General features: G+C 37.0%; 1 protein-coding gene across 3 annotated transcripts in view; it reads right to left on the bottom strand.

The window, feature by feature from the left end:
* Positions 1-13,401, bottom strand: part of LOC150092574 (terminal uridylyltransferase 4-like) — a 583,753-nt gene that overhangs the window by 140,896 nt on the left and 429,456 nt on the right. For all 3 annotated transcript variants that reach the window (XM_090414413.1, XM_090414412.1, XM_090414414.1), the window contains exon 18: positions 12,707-12,796. In XM_090414413.1, coding sequence (XP_090270539.1) covers positions 12,707-12,796 — 90 coding nt within the window. The remainder of the gene's footprint in view (positions 1-12,706; positions 12,797-13,401) is intronic.

The raw sequence follows: 13,401 nt of genomic DNA, 5'->3' as shown, positions 1-13,401 counted from the left end.
TTTCACATTAACTTTTTTTTTTTTTTTAATCAACCAGCATTTTCTGTAACTTGCGAGTTTGTAATCAATCTGTTGTTTTTCAAAATAAAGAAATAAATATTTTATTCCAATATATTTGTTTTTTTTTTTGTTGTTGTATTAAAATAATTAAAAGTGATAAATAAATTTTTAAATACACAAATAAAGTTTTCAGTTGTTTATTTGTGCGTAATCAGATATCAGGTTGGGGAGAATGTGATCTATATAAGAGAGTAGATCGCGGAATAATTCATATATAAGAGAGTAGATTGCCGAATGACTTTTTATAGAAAAGTAGCTTGCATAGTAAAAAACTGCCCTAGGACATGCCACTAGTGACTTTCCTCTTCTGAGATATCATTCCCTTATAACCTGCTGATACCTTTCATACAGCCAATTTCCAATCCAAAGCACTAATCTATCCAACCGCATATGTTCCATTTAAGTATTAGTTTACATGTGTCAATCCATCGAAAGCCATTGCAAAATCTAAATATATTACTGTCTGTGCATTCCCCTTGTCCAATGTATTTGTCACCTACTGCTAAAACATGATTTTCCTTTAGCAAACCCATGCTGTCCATTAAAGAGAATTCTTCTGCTGTCAATCCAGTTCTGAATCCTTGTCCTTAGTAGCTTTGCCAAAACCTTGACCACAACTCCAGACAAGCTGACTAGCCTATCATTTGAAGCCTTAGTCTTATCACATCCCCTTTATAAATCGGAACAATTTTGCTATCTTTCCAAACCTTTGGAACATGGGCTAATCTAGGGCTCCTGTTAAAAATGTAAGTTAAAGCTGCTGTTAACTCCCTGGAACATTCTCACATAGTGATATACCATCAAGTCCCATGCCCTCGTTGACATCAAGTTTACTCAATTCCTCATAAACCTTCTGCTCATTCACCATCGTTGGTTCCTCTGCTCTCAACTTCTGCATTATTTTACAATCACAATGATGGAATGAACTGTTCCTTAAACACCTCTACTATATCCTCCTCCTCAGTGTTTATCATTCTCCCATTATTACTGACCAATACGATCCTCCCATAATTGTTGGAGGATTAACAGTCCGCATGCTCAATACCCTACATGTAGTTAGATGGAGAAATGTTACCCTAATAAAGACAATTCAAAAGTAACAGACTATTCTGGGAATCGACCTATGCTTTACAGAACATTCCTAACATAAAGGATGTTAAAAACTTCCAAATATCTGGAAGACTCATTCTGTGTTTAAATCAACAAAAACAACCAGGTTAGAAAACCGATGAGCATGTTATGGCAAAACTTAAATATGAGAAGAGATTGGCTCTGAGAAATGGAAAATCTAAAGGCATTCTTTTGGTATGTGGCAAGTCAGAGAAGAAATGATGGCAGAAAAATGACTTAGAATAAAATGGAAGTAGATTGGCTGATGCAGGAAATATACTGGAGTTGTTTAATGGGGTATTTCATCCTAGAAAAGATGGTTTTGTTACTAATGGGATGAGGAAGGTTCAAGTTTTGGAAGTGCAAGAGGAGAGTATGTTACAAATACGAAGTTCTCTGGATATCAATAAACATTGGGACTGCATAGAATTTCACCACGTTCTTAGAGAATGTGCTAAGGAACTGACAGCTCCATTGACTCTGGATAAGGGAAGGGTGCTGATGGTGCGCAAGACTGCCCCATTGAATGAGAGTGGTAGAATGAAAGTGTCAAACTATAGGCCAGCTTATATTTCTTCTGTAGTTGAATCATGAACCAAATTCTTTAACTACTAGTGCAATTCCTGCTTATACTCTGGGTTATTCATTCCACACTATCAACCCCCCCCCCCAACTCTCACTTCCTTTGCCATAACAATCTTGGTATTTCACATTTGTGCATAAGTCCACGCTTTCATGCAGCTACTCACTCATATCTAATATCCCTGATTTTGGAGAAATTAGTAAGAGATTGTATACAGCACTGGGTAGATGAGGGTAATGTTATCTGTGAGGGTCAGCATGGATTTGTTAAGGGGAGCTTTTTTTTTTTTAGTAATCTAACAGCCTGATACAGTAACGAGAGCAGTTGATGAGGTAAAGGCATATACTGCCTTTAGTCTATACAAAGGCATTTGATAGAGTGTCATATGATAAGCTGATATTTAAGTTACAGTATATGGATTTAGATATCAGGTTAGTAAACTGGACTGGGTGTGTGATAGGTATCAGAGTTATGTATGAGAGAGCAGTATTAAGGAAGAAGATGGTTACAAGTGTGGTTCCTCAGGGCTCAGTATTGGAAAGAAATTGTTTAACCTTTATATTAATGATATTTCTAATGGATTGCAGGGAGATATTCAATTGTTTACATGTGATATGAAGCTGGAAAGAGTTATTAGTAATAGTGCCGATATGGTAGCTGTTCAGGAGGCTACGAATAAGCTGGAAAGATGGACAAATGAATAGGAGATGTCCATTTAATGCAACTAAATGCAAAGTCTTGAAGCTTGGGATCCATCAATTAGAAAGTGCATACTATTTTGCAGGAACTGTAATAGAGGAACTGGAGGAGGAAAGGAACCTTGGGACAATGACTGATAGACACTTGAAGTTTAGGGGACATATTGCAAAGGTAGTGAAGGTAACTCAGAGGACTGCTGCAATTCTGAGAAGGATGCTGACCAGCAGAGATAGAAAAGATGTGGTTCCTCCATTGTATAAATCCCTGATCAGCCACATTTGGATTACTGTGCTCAGATTTTGTTGATGGGATTTGAAGGGGATAAATTAACGTTGGTGAAAGGTAGATGACAAAACTGATATCTGCAATGAACAATGTTAACTATGAGGATAGACTGAAGACATGTGGACTGCAGAGTTTGACTGATAGAAGAATATGATTGAGACATTTAAACTCCTGAGAGGAAACTGTAAGGTTTACACTGGAGAGCTTTCATATGACAGATCAAGAGGAAGGAGCAAGGATCAGGGTCCATCTATGTAAGTTACAAATAGGAATGGTGAGTATAAGAGAGTGAGTGGCTTTTTTTTTTTTTTTTTTTTTTTTTTGCATGGAGGGTAGTTAGAATATGGAATGTATTGCCAGATAGGATAGTGAGAGCACAAGCAGTGAATGAGTTTAAGGAATGGTATGATAAATTTTATGTTCTTTAAGAACACAAAATTTATTGTACCATTGAACCTTCGATGATGGGTCTTATGACTCCATGGAGGTCCTGAATAATAATAACAACAACATCCACATAGTTTCTTCTCCTAGCTCTTTATCTAATCTAATCTAATCCTGCGGCCTCCTCTTTAAGAGGGTTGCAGCTGATGAATGTCTCTCTATCTCTTGCTTCTGTAAGATTCTTGCCCATCCAATCTTTGATGTTGTCTTTCCATTGCAGTGGGGTCTTCCTCTCTTTCCCTCCACCATCCTCTGCAATACTATTCTGGGAAGCTATCCAGAAGAACCCCTCATCAAATGTCCTGCACTATTTTTCTTCTTTGGATACTAGCCATATAGTCTCTTTTCATTTTGGATCTTTTAAGAACCTCTTCATTGCTCACTCTTTCACTCTAGCTGATACGATCCATTTTTCTCAAGCACCACATTTCAAATTCATTCAATCAGTCACTCATCTCCTTATTGATCATCCAAGACTCACATCCATACGTCCCCACACTCCAGATCATTGTCTTGAGGATTCTTACTTTTAACTGTTTGTTCAGATTTCTGTTTCCTAATATGCGGTATATATTTGGAAAAACTGCTTTTGCTTTTTTAATTCTGTGCTTAATTTCATAATTAGATCAACTAACTTCTGTTATCCAACTCCCAAGGTATTGAAAACTTTTTACATTTTCTATTCTTCGTCCGCTCAAAGTTATTTCCATTCCATCATTTCCTTTCCTTGAAATCACTTTGGTGTTCTCAATGTTTATTTTCATTTTATATCTCTCATTTCCAACCCTATTCAGTCTGTTCAAAATTCTTTGCAAGCCTTCCTCTGTTTCGCTCATAAGTACAATGTCATCTGCATATCTCATATTATTTATCAGGTGTCCGTTTATCTTTATTCCATCCTTCAGATCTTCCAAGGCCTCCCTCATCATCCATTCACTATAGACATTAAAAAGGAGTGGGGACATGCCACACCCTTTCTTATGATCCATTCAGTATCCTCTCCTTCAAATCTGACCCTGGCTTCTTGAGTTTTGTATTTTCTGAACAAAATTCTCATAATATTTTTATCTATTCCTATTTTATGCAAAATATCAAAATATCAAATAGCTCTTTATATATTCCTGAAATTAGTGAAAATGCAAGCACGATAAACAACTGACAGGTTGACAAATAGTTTAGTAGCGCTTCAATGCTGATTTGATCAAATATATAGCAAAAGTTGAATCATCAACCAAATTCCTTTAACCACTGGTGCAATCCCTGCTTATTACCTTGATGGACCTGTAATTTCAGTCAGGATTTCTCCATGACTGCAGGTCGTAAAGAGTCCAGCTATTCCTGTCTTGGGCCGTTCTTCTCCATTTTCTTCCGACTTTCTTAATCATTGGTCTTCCAGGTTTTCCTTTGGTATCTCTTGAATACCAGTTTTTAACTCTGACTGTCCATCTGTTTCCTCTCATTCTGGTGAGATGTCCTGCCCATCTTCTTTTGCTGTTGTAGATTGCTTTTATTATGTCCGTGAGTCCAGACTTCTTCCTGATTTCTGTGTGTCTTATGTGGTCTATTTTGTTTATATTGCACATTCTTCTTTCTATTGCACGTTGAGTTGTTATTAAGCTTTGTTCTTTTAAAGTTGTGTCCCATGTTTCACTGCCATAAGTTAATGCTGATAAGATATGACTATTGAAAAGATGGGCTCTTATTGCTATATCAATGTTTTGGTTGGTAATTGTTGATTTAATTTTGTTGAAGGCTATTCAAGCAGCTCTTTTTCTCCTTGCTATTTCATTTGATATATCATTATTCATTTTTACGGACTGGCCGAGGTAGATGTATTCTTCAGCTTTTTCAATGGTGTGAGATAAAAGAGTGATTGTAGGATCTTTACAGTATTTGTTTTTCATCCATCTTGTTTTGTCCGAGTGTATTTCCAATCCAATTTTGGCAGTTTTGGCTTATGTTATTCAGCACTGATTCTAAGAGTTTGGGTGAGTGAGATATTAATACCACATCATAGGCGAATAATAGGATATTTAACATTTCACCATCAATGTTTATTCCATCTTTCATTTCAGTTTTTTGGATGATGCTGTCCAGAGTAGATGTGAACAGATTAGGTGACAAGACATCACCCTGACGTACTCCTCTACTTAAGTTAATTTTAATCGGGTGATTGAAAAGGGTGATATCTTATGACTTGGATGTATGCTTTTTCTACACCTTGTTCTATTAAAGCTTGGAATATTGCGTTGTGCTCAACAGGGTCAAATGCATTTTTAAAATCTATAAAAAGAAGACAAAGTGGGATCTGGTATTCTCTGCATCTTTCTGTTAGCTGAGTAATAGCTTGAATGTTCTATTGTTGAAAAGCCTTTTATGAAACCAGCCTGTTCTTTGCAGCTATTTTCATTGACGGAGGTTTGTATTCGGATTAGGATGACTCTGGCGAATATTTTATATGTGTGCTAATAGACAGATGGCTCTGTAGTTACTGATGTCTTCTTTATTACCTTTTTTATGCAGAATTATGGTCTTTGATGTTACTCAGGGTTATTCATTCCACAATATTAACTCCCCACACCCCATCTCTCACTTCCTTTGCCATAACAATCTTGATATTCCACATTTGTGCATAAGTCCACGCTCTCATGCAACTACTCACTCATATCTGACGTCCTTCACATAAAGGATGTCAGCGAATCTATTCGACTGCAAAAACAGAGGGTGAAAGAGATGATAATCGTGGCAGGAACGAATGATTTGAAAGAGGACAAAATGGAAATGATAGAGGATGTGAGGGAGTTGTTTGAGGTAGCAAAAGAGCGGAGTGAGAGAGTTAGGATGGTGAGTATCTTACCGCGGAAGAGACAGCGAAGTGTTTAGAAGGAGGGCCATAATTGCCAATGACTTTATGCGTGGGTTATGCATGGAGAGTGGTGTGGAATTTGTGGATGTGTGGAATGAGTTCGATGGGCAAAAGGACTTATATAAGATGGATGGGTTACATTTGAATGGAGTTGGTGTACGAAGACTTGAAAAAGTGTTGATGAATGATGTGGAAGTGGATATACAAACTCAGGGAAACTAGATTTATTAAGGGGGGGTTGATATGCAGACTTTAGGGGGGCAGTTAAGTGTATGAATGAGTATATTATGCCCGAGCGAGTACGACGGACAACAAATCAGAATGGGATAGTTAGTATAAGGCATCAAAGTAGGGATGGGACAAATGGGCTTCTGCGATTCATGTACACTAATGCCAGGAGTATTAGGAACAAGAAGGAAGAGTTTTTGGCCATGGTTGGCACTTCCAGGCCACAGGTTGTCGGTATTAGTGAAACATGGCTGACAGAAGATGATAAAGCTAGTGGGATTGAATGCGACGGGTATAGCGTGTTCAGGAGTGACAGGGTGAATAAAAAGGGGGGAGGAGTGTTATTGATGATAGCTGATGAGCTTCAGCCAAGGAGTATAGAAGTTGAACTGCAGGATGGGAAAAAAAGCCCATTTGAGGCTGTTTGGTGTGAGATAGAATCTAGCAGAACAAAATATACAATTGGGTGCTGCTGTAGACCGGGTGATGGAGTGGATGGTGGGGATAGTATGCATAAGCAAATAGAAGAAATGAGTGGAAGGAGGGTAATTATTATGGGTGATTTCAATTATGGTAACATTGACTGGAAAGAGGCGAGGGCACATGGGAGGAAGGAATTTCATGTGGTTATTAAAGGACAACTATCTACGGCAACATGTATTGGAAAATACCAGGGGCAGAGAGTGCTGGACCTAGTAATTGCAACTGAGAATGTGGCTGTAACGAACATGACCATGTTGCCACCAATTGGTGAGAGTGACCATAAGGTCATGACTTGGGAGGTGGCTAAAGGAGTCGAATTTACAATTAAGACAGGGTACATGTGGAATTACCGGGCTGGTAAGTATGACAAGCTTAGGTGTGTGCTTGGCTCAATGCCATGGCATGTAAAACTGCAAGGACTGGATGTTGATAGTGCATGGGAGGTGATTAAGAACTGTTTGCAGGAGGCAATGGTTGACTGTATACCAAGAGTCCGAATAATAAATCGAGTAGGGGTTAAATGGATGAATAACACTATTAAGCTTGAGCTGCAAAAAAAGAAACAATTGTGGAGGGAATTTAAGGAGAAGGGTGACCATCAAGCGCAGGAACAATATAAAGCTCAGGCCAGGATGGTAACAAGGGTGGTAAGAAAAGCAAAAGCAGATTACGAAAGGAAATTGGCCACGCAGGCTAAAGAGAATCCCAAACAGTTTTTTCAATATGTTGCAAGTAAAAGGAAAAATGCTCATGGTAGAATGATCTTAAAAAATGCTGAGGGTAGGGAGGTAACCGAATCAGTCAATATTGTGGAATTACTGAGCGAGCACTTTGTAAGAGTATATCATCCAGGTGGTGACTTTGCAGGAATGGAAGAACCAACAGCTTATACTAGAATTGTGATGAATGAAGTTAGAGGTAACTAGTCTATTACAGAACCTCAATGTCAATACATCTGTGGGATTGGATGGTATACCAGCTCGTGTCGTACGTGAAGCAGCCAAAGAATTGTCAGTGCCCTTGACCATTTTGTTTAATTTGAGCCTCAGGACTCGGTCAGTCCCAAGGGGGTGGAAAGAGGGGAAAATAGTTCCACTGCACAAAGATGGTTCCAAGGCTGCTGTTGAAAATTACCGGCCAATCAGCATAATAGGAATCATTATCAAGGTCTTAGAGAAAATAGTCAAGTGGAAAATACAAGATTGGATAGAAGAAAATGGGATACTGTATCGGATACAGCATGGTTTTGTGAAGGGTAGGTCATGCCTCAGTAACTTGCGCACGTATTATAACACAGTGACGGCTGAACTGGATAAGGGTAATGGGTTCACAGTGATTCTACTGGACCTTGCTAAGGCCTTTGAAAGGATACCACATGGAATTCTAATCAGTAAATTGCAGCATATGGGAATGGACATAGGGTTGGTGAGATGGATAGGAGGGTGGTTGACAGAGAGATATCAGAGAGTGGTTTACTCAGGAGTAGAGTCCACAAGACGGCCTGTGACTAGTGGTGTGCCACAAGGATCTGTTCTTGGACCACTGCTGTTTAATTTGTTCATAAATGATATAGGAAAGGATCTGAGAGAAACAGTTCATTTGTTTGCGGATGATGCGAAGTTGGGTAGGGCAATAGTGAATGTAGATGACGTCAAAATTTTGCAGGATGATTTGGATAGATTGGAGGTCTGGGCTAAGGAGAATGGATGTCAATTTAATGTGGCAAAATGTAAGGTTATGCATTTTGGGGTGAAAAGATTGGTGGCAGTTTACTGCATTGGTGGAACCATGCTCCAGGAAATTGATGAGGCACGAGATTTAGGAGTGTTGGTGGATAAGGAATTGAAATTTAGGGGACACATTGCAAAAGTGGCCAAATCAGCTCATCAAATCACTTGGTTGCTGAAGAATACGTTGACAAGCAGAGACAAGCAGGTTATTGTTCCTCTGTATCGAGCCTTGATAAGACCCCATCTAGACTACTGTGCTCAGATTTGGTCACCTAGGTTTCTTCTTGATGGGGAGGAGGTGTAGAGGATTCAGTGTCGAGTGACCAAGATGATAACAGGTCTGTGGAATGAACCTTATGAGAACAGATTGAAGATATTTGTGGGTTGCAAAAATTGGTTGATAGGCAGAGGAGGGGAGATATGATTGAGACATTCAAATTACTGAAGGGTTTCTATAAAATTAATTCAGAAGATATTTTTGAGAACAGGGCTGGTTGTGGGAGGACTAGGGGACATCCATGGAAACTGGGTAAAAGTGTGGTTAGTAAAGGTGTTAGAGCTGGGTTCTTTACTTTTAGAGTAGTGAATGAGTGGAATGCGCTCCCTGAGTCTGTGGTGGATGCTGTGACAGCGAATGAGTTTAAGGCGAGGTATGATAGATACTGTATGAATGTCGAACAGTTGTGATGAATATGATTTGGGGCCTCCCTCGACAAGTCTAATGACTCCCTGGAGTTGCCCGTAATAATAGTAATAATAATAATATCTGATATCTGTGATTACCTTTATTTACTCTTTCACTGAAAAACAATTCCTTGAAGCACCAAACACCACATCCATTTAAGCATAATAATATCTAGTAAGTACACATCTTTTCTAGCATAAAAATACACATAAATATACTGCGCCTTGAATTACTTTGCGATCAAACCACACCAATCCAGCTCACTCATGCTATAAATATCTAAGCAGGTTAACAATCTTGGTTCTTTTGTGAACCTGCCTAGATATTTATAGTAGTCTAGTCATTCAGCCTAGTCTTTTTTTTGTCTCATTCAACAGTTCTTTCACATAGTCTCTCATACTACACCTCCTTTCAAATGGTACTAACCAACACAATTGTATGCATCAATCAGCTTAGCTATTGTGGTTATTCATAAGAGTGCTTCACAGTATAAACAACACAAAGAGTTATAAAAAAATAAAAAAATAGATAATTTGTTGAACTTATTAATATTTGGCTGGTTTTCTACCCGGCATCTTCAAATCTCAACTAGAAATTTGTAGAAACAATTTAAATTGTAACTGAAAATGAACTAAACTAACAAGATACCCTCTATGAAGTTGGTTTGGAAAAGTCAGGCTATATTTAGTCTCAGAGCGACTGTCTCCCAGATCAAATTAACACAGCCATACATTGTTGAGGTTGTTGGAGTCAATGATGATTCTAAAATTAGTCTATACAGTGACTTCATAGGTCTTCTACTATTTAATTCTGTGTGAAGAAATATCCAGGGCATGGCCTTTTAGTCCCAACTTGCCATATAAATGATTGCAGATGTAATATTTGTGTTCTTCAAAGCTACCAGTCTTTCCAAAGTAAGCTGAACTGCAGGTAAAAAGAACTTTATGCATTCCCGAATGTACAAGAGGTTGAAGTCGATCATTAGGAAAACAAATGAAGGTAGCTAGCTGAATGAGTGGATTGAAAAGGACACAAATATAATATTTTTATGGAGAACTAAAGTTATGTTTTCTGATGTATATAAGGTACGGGAACAGTTTTAGCATGATCATGTGGGAGTGCATGCAGTTTTGTATCTATTTTATGAAGGGTTGTAGCCAGTGGTTAAAACAATGTCACGAAGGTAACCGAGTTCAGTTTTATGGACTGTGTCATTTGAATAAATAACCCTGGCACTGTGTGTGTATGAATGTTTTCAGGATGCCTGTTGGGATGAGTAGTGGTGTGACTGGTTATGAAAATGCCTTCCCATATGTGTGGGTGGTTTTCTATACATAGAAAACCCACACATACAGAACATTTGACAGTTGTGTTACTAGTATGTCTAAAAAAAAGGAGACAATTATGACTTCCTTTTGCTATCATGAAGTGAATTTTTGAATGGCTGGCTGTTTAAATGTATAAAATATGTATTTAATGTGTCCAGGCCATGAGGCCAAAGAGCAAACACATTACGTACATAATATAGAAGAACTATTAGTATAAATGTAGCTTGTTAATTATTTTCCAAATGTTCCATACAGAAATTTGCTGGAAGGAGGAGGAGGAAGAAGGAAACTGACTGCAGTCTCATCTAGCAGTTTGTACATTTTTCCTTTCCATGAAAAATAATCAGAATAAAATGGTGAATATGAATAATTCAAAAATGTCAGGTGGTAAAATTGGGCTTAATAAAGTCAAAGAGTCTCTGTCAAACATACTCTAACAATCAATTAAGTAATATTGACATGATGTCAGAATCTGTCAAGATTAGATTTTTTTATTAATGTTTTCAAGTGAAGAGAATTTTTAATAAATGGGGGAGAGTTCTTTTTGACAAGAGAAAATGATTTCAATAAATGTTTGGCCAGTTTGTAGATGGGAATGTCTGTGTTGTTAACTACACGATGGAGGAGGGGGGGGGGGGTTAGGTTTGTGCATTTTAGGAACCCCATATATCCAAGATGGCTTGATATGATATGGTTTTAGATTTTTGGTAATTCTTTAGGACCAAGATATAACTTTTTAAATATAATTTATATACTTTTCTCATTTTATTTATTTTTTTTTAAATTTTGTAAGATCACAATCTATAATCTAGTATGTAGAGGAGTCATCAGAAAAGACAGCTAAAGTTCTCCACATATAATCTCCATGCCACTTTCAAACCACTCAGTTAGCTAGCTGCCTTCATCCATTCTCCAAGGATAAGCTTCATCTTCTTGCACATACCACAGTGCATAAAATTCTTTATGCCTGCAGTTTGGCTTATTTTTGACATATTAGTAGATTGGTTCATTAGTAGATAGATTAGTAGATAGCTTTGAAGAACACAAAAATTTTATATACGATCTTAGGCCATGCTCTAGATATTCCTTCACACAGTATTAAATGGAAGAAGGCATCCATGCTACACAGAAGTCCCCAAAGGTCTGTGAGGCTATTTTTAGAATTACATTGGCTATGACGCACTCTCCAAATCTCAAAAAGTATGGCAGCAGCCATAACTTGCAAAAAATTTGGGAGGAAGTCTTCATGAACTTAACAAAGCTGACCTGCAAACTAATGTTATGGTTATCTGGTCCCTGGAAGGCACCTTCTTAGGGCACTAGTTCTATTGGTGCTGTGTAGAAAACCTGTGAAATATTAGTAAGCTAAATAAATATATTATAATTTTTTCTCTTGGTGCTGTGTATACCTTAAAGCATTGTAATAAACAATATGATCATAATTTCCATGTGTTGTCAATGATTACATTTTGTCTGTCATGTAATAAATTTTCACTCCTGGAAAAACATGCTTTGGTTGTTTCTTCTAGTATATTCATTAGGGATAGTGGTGTACAGGGATTCCATGATTATATAGAATCACCATACATTAACACATTCTTTTTTGCATATTATTTTTCTGAAATTTTTATCCTTTTCTATTTTCTTGCATTCATCTCTTATTCTGATATTATTGTCTCCTTTCTTACCTTTCCTGATTAGTCTCTGAAATTATTATTTCATATTATGAAGCACATGTCAAAGCCATGACTGCATACTTCTGTTTTTTAGTTCTACTAATTTTCCATGTTGTCTATTTTACACACTATGTCCATCCACATCTATCACCATCATGCACTCTACCACTTCCATTCATACTCACATTATTTCTCTCACGCATCATTAGATATCCATCATTACAAATCTCACATTAAAATCCTCATGCTCCTCTATTTTTTAATCAGCAATCATTTTTAACAAATCCTCATATCATACTCTCCTTTCTCCCATTTGCTAACAAACAGATCTCATATTTATATCTTCTTATTTATATTTTTTTCTAAAGAAGTCTCTTCCACAATGAGTAGGTAAAAGCATAAAAATAAAATATTACAAAAGAAAGATATATTTTGTGAATTTTCAGAAAAAGGGCCATCTGAAGAATGACTGTTAAGAATACTATATACCATAAGCATTCTGAAAGCAAGAATAAATTAAACTACCTACCTTTGCAAAGTACTTCATTGTATACCCCAAAATCTGTACTCTTCGGTCTATTGAACAGTATGCTTTAAGCATTCTGGTATTGTACTGAGCCTGAAAATAAACAAGGAAAGTTATACACAGTAAACCAAAGGATGGCCCATAAGTCATGGAGCATACACCACAGAAAGGGTCTCTCTTTGTGAAGTAATTGCATAAGTTTTTTAACATCACCAGATTTTTTTGATGAAAAACCACATCACATAAATGACTTCCATTTTCAGCATCATAAAGATGGTCCCTTTCTAAGAACATTCAAAGATTATAATATTTATAATTCTAATATTATAATTAGACCTGTAGGTTAAACTTATAGATTTTTAAACTAAATATTTCTTCTACATGTTTTGCTGTCTTCTGGCTGACAGCATCTTCAGGAAGATTTACAAGTAACATACAGAAGGTGATGAACAAACGGGATGTGCTGAAAAGTTTTGATAATCACCATGAATGAATTGAGGTAGAAACATGAAAAGGAACAAATTATTACAATTTGATGAAACATGGGGGTTAAATTGTTTTAAGAAATATTATTTTTTGTGGATATATCACTTGCTTCAGTATCATTTTTGTTATAGGTTTTTATCAGAACTTTTCAGCTCCCCTCATACAAAACACACCTCGGCTAGTCAATATTTTACACATTGAAAGATAGAGAA

This window comes from Typopeltis vanoorti, chromosome 25, assembly GCF_054136105.1.
Source record: "Typopeltis vanoorti isolate ZY-2024b chromosome 25, IOZ_Tvanoo_1.0, whole genome shotgun sequence".
NCBI classification, from domain to species: domain Eukaryota; kingdom Metazoa; phylum Arthropoda; class Arachnida; order Uropygi; family Thelyphonidae; genus Typopeltis; species Typopeltis vanoorti.
This window is presented reverse-complemented; position numbering and strand designations above follow the sequence as displayed.